At 40.6% G+C, this 6,832-nt stretch overlaps 1 protein-coding gene across 2 annotated transcripts; it reads right to left on the bottom strand.

Annotated features, from left to right (window-relative positions):
• Positions 1-1,699: 1,699 nt before the first annotated feature.
• LOC119723558 lies at positions 1,700-6,772 on the bottom strand. 2 transcript variants are annotated; one of them, XM_038194273.1, is made up of 2 exons: positions 6,698-6,772; positions 1,700-3,420 (listed from the first exon to the last, which is right to left on the bottom strand). In XM_038194273.1, exon 2 carries the CDS (start codon positions 3,349-3,351, stop codon positions 2,944-2,946), a length of 408 nt encoding a protein of 135 aa, XP_038050201.1. In that variant the 5' UTR covers positions 3,352-3,420; positions 6,698-6,772; the 3' UTR covers positions 1,700-2,943. The 2 variants fall into 2 exon arrangements, with proteins under 2 accessions (XP_038050201.1, XP_038050200.1); XM_038194272.1 differs by lacking the exon at positions 6,698-6,772 and adding an exon at positions 4,591-4,989.
• Between the last annotated feature and the right edge of the window lie 60 nt (positions 6,773-6,832).

The raw sequence follows: 6,832 nt of genomic DNA, 5'->3' as shown, positions 1-6,832 counted from the left end.
GTTTAAAGTGCGCCCTCAATATTGTGAAAACCTAAATTCACGCTAAACAGTAGACAAACACTGCATGTACTCTTCAAGTTTTATTTACAGCTACTGCCACTTTCGGTACACTTCAGCACTTATAAAACTTTTGTTCTTTTTTAACCAGATTATCACAAACGCACACTATACCTTTCCCCCTGCACACACAAAAAAATAACAGATGTGGCTGCAGCGCCCTCCTCTGTCACAGATTAGAGAGTGTCTGCTAAGAAAAAGGCAACAAATATTTATTCCTCGGTTTGGAAAAGAACTCATCTTAATTTTGTTCACCAATCAACCTCTTTTTTCTTTTTAATTGTTTAATTAAGTTTAGGACTCCCTCCCACCCCGACCAACTCCACACAGCGGCCCATCCATTCACTGATATTATGGATGCAGACCAGTAAATACATTACTCCCACCCGGAGAAATTAACATTCTCACCACGTGTGCCCATAAGGCACTCATCAAAATTATAGCTTGATTTAATTACTTTCACTCTCTGATTTTGGGTGATTTTTTTTGTCGCTCCAAAGATAATCATTCCCAAAAGTGAAAACCATGTATCGAAGTCCATATCGCCAAAATACAGCCAAACAGAAATGTTCAACCGGGTTGGAGCTGGGACACTTTCTACAAACTTCAAAGTGTAGAGTCAACGTGAAAGTACTTTTAGACATATTCACTGGTCTGCACCATTTTCAATTTATCTTTTTTTTTTTCGAGGGTGGGCGAAGGGACATTTGCCATTGATCCCCCACTTTTTACACCCCTGCAGACGCAGTAGTACACATGTCGGTGCCATGTTTCCTTCCTTGGCCACCCCCCCCCCCCCCCCCCCCAATAACATGCTGATGCCGCCGCCCCAGTATAGCATCTGTAATAGCGCCCTCATTCGACCATACTGCATTGCTCGTTAGATATGCTTGAGTTCGATAGATCATGTCACATTACGGAAGTAGTACACGTTCACTAACTTCTTGAGTGGTCTCATTCTTTGTTCCTAAAATCCACAAATATTACCCCCCCCCCCTCCCTTGAAATAATCGTGGCTGCGCCACCTCTAGCTCGTGTAAAGTCCAAGCCAGCCACTGAAATTGCGACTCGATTCCAACATAAACAACACTGATTGAAGATTGCCCAAATTTAAAAATCTTTATCATCTAATTGAATCCATTCGGTGACTCTGTTCCAACCCAAACCGTTCGAAGGGCCCACTGGATGTTTCTTATTTTTTTAAGGACAGTTTACGCTATTGACGATTTTCACACTGACATCTGGGGATGGCTGTAAATGTTATAGCACTGTAAGACATTAAATAAGACATTTTGAGGACCGTTTTCCTCGACACAACGAAATGGATAATCGTGTAGTTGATGACACCTTACGTTTTACAAGTTCCGTTCATAAATCAAAACCAGGCCCTCTCTCCACAAAGTGAACCAACATGATGGTATCTTAGCGAACTATTCAGATGTTTCCAAACACATTAAGACGCTTTTCCTGCTTGTTCCATAGCCAAAATGTTTATAGGCATTGAGTCCCAAATCATTAAAGTGTCTTTTCTTTCTCTTATATGGAACGGGGTACTAAAATTACCCTTACGAAATTGAACATCCTCGTTGTCGAATGTCGATGCTTATTTCAAGCATAAATCTCGATGATAATTATATTGAGGTTGGTTTCACGTTTAATACTGAACAATACTGCCGAATTATTGGTTATTTATTAGAACAACAATAAATGTTTGTATTTTCATAGTTACCTTTCATCACATTTATAGATAAAGGAATACATGTACAATATATTCAAATATAAAAGGCTTAGCAAATACAATGTAGAATAGAAAATTCTGTCAAAGAAGAACATAGATAAAAAATCTACTCTTAGCAAAATTTTGATTATTTTCAAACGGCTGAAATGGGTGATAAAATATAGAAATAAACTTAGATACAAACATTGTTTAGTTGCTAATTAAAAAATAACGGGCTAATAGTAGTTCCAATCAGCAAACACATAGTGTTATATTCGGGAACGTTGTTTGGAAGAACATATTTTGAATAACTCTTTAGAATAAACATTCATCTGGTCTTTCAAACTAAAAAATAGTATTCAAACTCCAATAACATGATGAGGTCGATTTTGCCAGTTTATCATCAAAATACAATATCGCATATTTATTTACAATGATCGTCATGGCCGTCGCTTATTGGGGCGCATGGCCGACACCCCTGAATGTGTTGCTTTTGTCGGGCAGCCATCGTCTGTGGCGGCACAATCATGCCAACGTCGACATGCGCGTCAGTTGTGGTCCAGTCCGAGTCCCTCCGAGTCCCTCCAAGTCCTCCCCCGTTTATATTGAACAGCGTCCCCAGTGTCTCAGAATCTGATGATGGCCACACGCCCCCATTCAACTTTTCTAACGACCCCAGTGATCTTTATTTGGTAAGAACTATACATGTATATAAAAATTATTTTTTGGTTCTGTTTTGCATTGTCTTCCAACTACACTCTTTCTCTTCTAGTAAAGTGTCTGACACAATCTGTTCCTTTAATGAATCACAAAGTCTTATAGTTTCTTAAATTCGCTCGTCCCAACTGCCTATGCAAATGACCCCATCGGACCCCTGATATCTTCGAGCTCTCATTGGAGACATTTTGTGAAACCAGAAGCACGAAATCTGCATAAAGTACCTTGTTTGTGGAAAGTATAATACCCACTGTGCTTTTCGATGCTCGCGTTTCCTTCAACAGTTGTGTGAAAGGGAGTGGCGGTTACCAGCTCTCTAGGGCAGAGGTGTGGCCGAGTGAATTTCTGAAGTTCTTTCTCTACGTTTTGTGTGAAGTATGAAATAATATTTACCCTTTGTACCAAAATACACCAACAGTCTCTGTTCCAATTATGTTTGTGTTCGGCACGAGTTAAGTGCTGGTCTCCAACTGAATGGCTTGGTCGTACACATAAGGGACACTCGCCTCGGGCTCCCTGCCCACGCAGGCCGCTTCCGTCCCGTGTACCTCCACCGCGACGTCCACGCCGTCCACGCCGTCGTCTACCGGCTGATCGTAAGCGTAGGCGCCCGGGCCGTCGTCCACGCTGGGGTACGGTGGTGGCGGTTTTGCGGAGTTTCCATCGGCTACTTGGTCTTTTCCCTGCTCGGTCTTATCTTCGGTTTTGCCGTCGGTTTTGCCGTCGGGTTTAGCCTCGGGTTTTCTAGGAGGCAATGCCAGTGTTCCTGAGTACTGTTTGTACATTGCGAAGATGATCAGTAGCACCAGCATCGCGCACAGTATGCCGGTGCCTGCCCAGAGACCGGCTTGATCGATCATTGTGGACGCTGGTCAAAATGTGTCGATGCGAGATCGCCGAGATTTGGTTTGGAGCCCTATCGGCAGGTCCTGTACATTGATAGGAAAAATAATGACGTGCATTGATAAAAAAAAATAATGACATGCAGTAGTGACGTAAACCAGGGGTCTGATTTACACGGGGGGGGGGGGGGGGGGTATTTTCTGAAGGGACCTCATTTTCTGCGGGTATCCTCATTTTCCAGAGGGGTTTTTCTGGAGGGTGGGGTGGGATTTGGTTTCTGGCGGGGCACACAATAGGTTGGCGACCGAAAACGAGTACAATTTCAGTCCCGAATTGTTGGACCTTTGCAATAATTGTCTAAAAAGCCAAAAAGGAATGAATGTAGTATCCAGACCCACTTCTTTGGTTGACAAAGTCGGAGAGTCGAGTGCATTTTCAAAGTATATTATTGGACAAAATTGGAAATGATTCTCAGTACCAATTCATGTCTTTTCAAAAAAAAAATGCAATGAGTGACCGTCACTGAGACAATATTATATGATGAAAGTGAAAAGTGGCCTTAGGATGCAACTTCTTTTTGAAAAGACTCCCTTCTCTACTGTTTTTCTCCGTATTCGATGGTCATATAAAGAATGTTGCATCCTGACACCATGTTTTTTTTTTCATTGTTATTATCCCAATGAAGGTCAGTCACTGCAAAAATGTTAAAAAGACATGAATTTGCAACTGAGAAACATTTCCAATTTTGTTAAGAAATATTTAGACAATTTTAGAAGAATCTCGTCCGTAAACTTGAAGTGGCGTCTGGACACTACATTCTTTCCGAGAAACTGTTGAAATGTTCGAAAATTCTTCAAAAATGTTTCCATACATAAAAAGATACAAAACCAAAAAGTGGCTTTTCCAGAATTTTATTCATTCCCTGCGTACATATGTTTATTATTTTAAGTCCCACACCAACTTCAGAACACCAAGAACCACAACTTCATAATCACAATACTCATCCCGTCACTCATAGGCATATCCGGTTAACCTCAAACATAAAACATGTTGACAGAAGAGCTTGCGATCAAGTTGACTTGAGAAAAAACAGCATCGCAGTGGTGCAATGGCGACCGAGACAATTTTGACAAACCATGGACCTTGCTCCGAATTAGTCCGAATACATGAATCTCAAACGATAAAAAGTTAAAACCCATAAATGTTTTAGTCCAAACAAACGCACTGCATATGGTCTAAACTTACTCACAACTTACGGTCTTATAACATGGAGGAAAAGGACTGCCTCTGTGATCAAGTTATGGTCTCCTCAAGGCCGATGATGATCAGTAAACGGACAAATCTTGCACCTGTACGAGCGGCCCTCACGCCACCAATTACACTCAACCTTCCAAATGCACGCAGTCGATAGTCGGTACCGCCTAAAAGATTTTAGGTCAATCTCAAAGCACACCGAGCTTGCTCAACATTTACGACCATTCTGAAGTGCTCTGCAAACAAGACTTATTTTGGTTCGTGCCTACCAAGTACCAAAGGTGTTGAAATCTGACAATGGTGCGTTGGATGTGACCCTACGACCCCCATTATATTATGCACGGTTAAAATAGGCCGACGTTACTTGCCACCCAGCTGCAAACTACGCATTAGTTCACCGTGGCGATGGAAGCTCGATACCACACTTCATTGAACAGCAATGAATAATGCATTCGTGGTCTATTCTTATTGAATTGAATCGAACACAAACACCTGTTGATCAAAGGGAACAATAACGAAAACAAAAAAGCACGTTTTGTTGACATGATGGCCATTTGTGTCGGCAACAGGGGGCGATATTTCACTTCCGAAATTCTAGCAAACATAATTTTGGCGGTCGTGCAGAACAATATGACATGACACGAAATTTGAATATTATACGTACAGTGTACCTCGATAATGAACCCGGTGATTATCGGTACCAGTGTTTGAGGTAGAGCTCACCTGATGCAGGCTGCATGACATCATTATAACACATCCGAGACCTACAATGCAATAAAAGTGTATTTGTGTGATACGTTGTTCCCCGATTCGGGATGATTTGATCTAGATTTATGATCAAGCAGCTGTTGGTGGGGCCTACATCGAATTAACAAAAAGGCGCTGGAGAAAAGATGTTTTCAACCACCACACCCAGTTTTAAGAGAGTGATTGTAATACGGTATGGGGGGGGGGCTGTCGTAATAGCAGCTCATATACATGATATTGCGCAAGAGAGACTTCGGTCTAGTTTAGTGGAGTCCCCTATAACGTGGCGCACTTTAGTCGACTTTTCCCTTGACTTTAACTTATGCAGTGTTGACAAACATCTTTAGTTGACAAACTTGAAATTCATTCTGTTTAAATACTGGTACATTAACCTTAATAACGCTTGCTTTTGAACCTTTGTGTACAATTTCAGTGCCATGAATTTGAGTTCGAAATTCAAAAACGGTGGCATCTGGAAATTGGGCACAAAATCGACCGAGTGTTCAAACGTGGCGCACTTGAACAAATCTTGGAAAATCCCACGTTAACATTCAATCATTTCATAAAATTGACAAAATAATTCCGATAAACCTGTATTATATATTTCCACTGACAAACCCAACTACAAGTTTTTCAGAATATTATTTGGTTATTTTGGGGAGGTTTTTTTTTTTTTATAAAATGTTCATTGTGCACTTCGAAATGAAATCGGAAAATCAAGCCAAAATCAGAATTTCTCTTTTAATTTTGTAAAGAATAGGTAACTTAAGATTTATGTACGGGAATGCTTAGAGCCGGATACAATTTCACTTTCTGTGAAATTTGAGGTAACACGTCCTTTTGCTCTTGCATGCAAGACACTTGAGACGAAAAATCAAGAGCGCCACGCGTTAGGGGCCGCGCCATGTTAGTGACATCAACAACTACACTCTAAAAACTGGAGTGTTGAATTCAACACTTACATGTGTTCGGTCAGTGCAACACTTTGAAAGTGTTAAATCCAACATTTTAAATGTTTAAGCCAACACTAGCAATGTTAATTCAACATTTTAAATGTTGTAAAGTGTTCATTCAACATTTTTCAACTTTAACACTTTGAAAGTGTTGAATCAACATAATCAACATTTAAAATGTTGAATTAACATTTTAAGTGTTGGATTTAATATTTAAAATGCTGGATTTTAACACTTTCAAAGTGTTGCACTGACCGAACACATGTAAGTGTTGAATTCAACTCTTCATTTTTTAGAGTGTTGAAATGTTACGTTGCTCAGGCATCAGTGAAAGCCATCATGTCCATACCTTGAGTGCATACGTGGTGTATAACATAAACGAAAGTTCTGAAATAATTATACTCCTTACCTTTAGTCGAGGTTGAGTGCGAGGGAATGAAGGCTCGTTTGCAGTAATCACAAGAAATGAGCTCTCGACTGATGCAGTGTGCCAACTTGAACGTGAACTTGTAATTAGTAAGGTCAATGTTTGTCATAGAGGGCA

This window comes from Patiria miniata, unplaced genomic scaffold (assembly GCF_015706575.1).
Source record: "Patiria miniata isolate m_02_andy unplaced genomic scaffold, ASM1570657v1 HiC_scaffold_17, whole genome shotgun sequence".
NCBI lineage: Eukaryota > Metazoa > Echinodermata > Asteroidea > Valvatida > Asterinidae > Patiria > Patiria miniata.
This window is presented reverse-complemented; position numbering and strand designations above follow the sequence as displayed.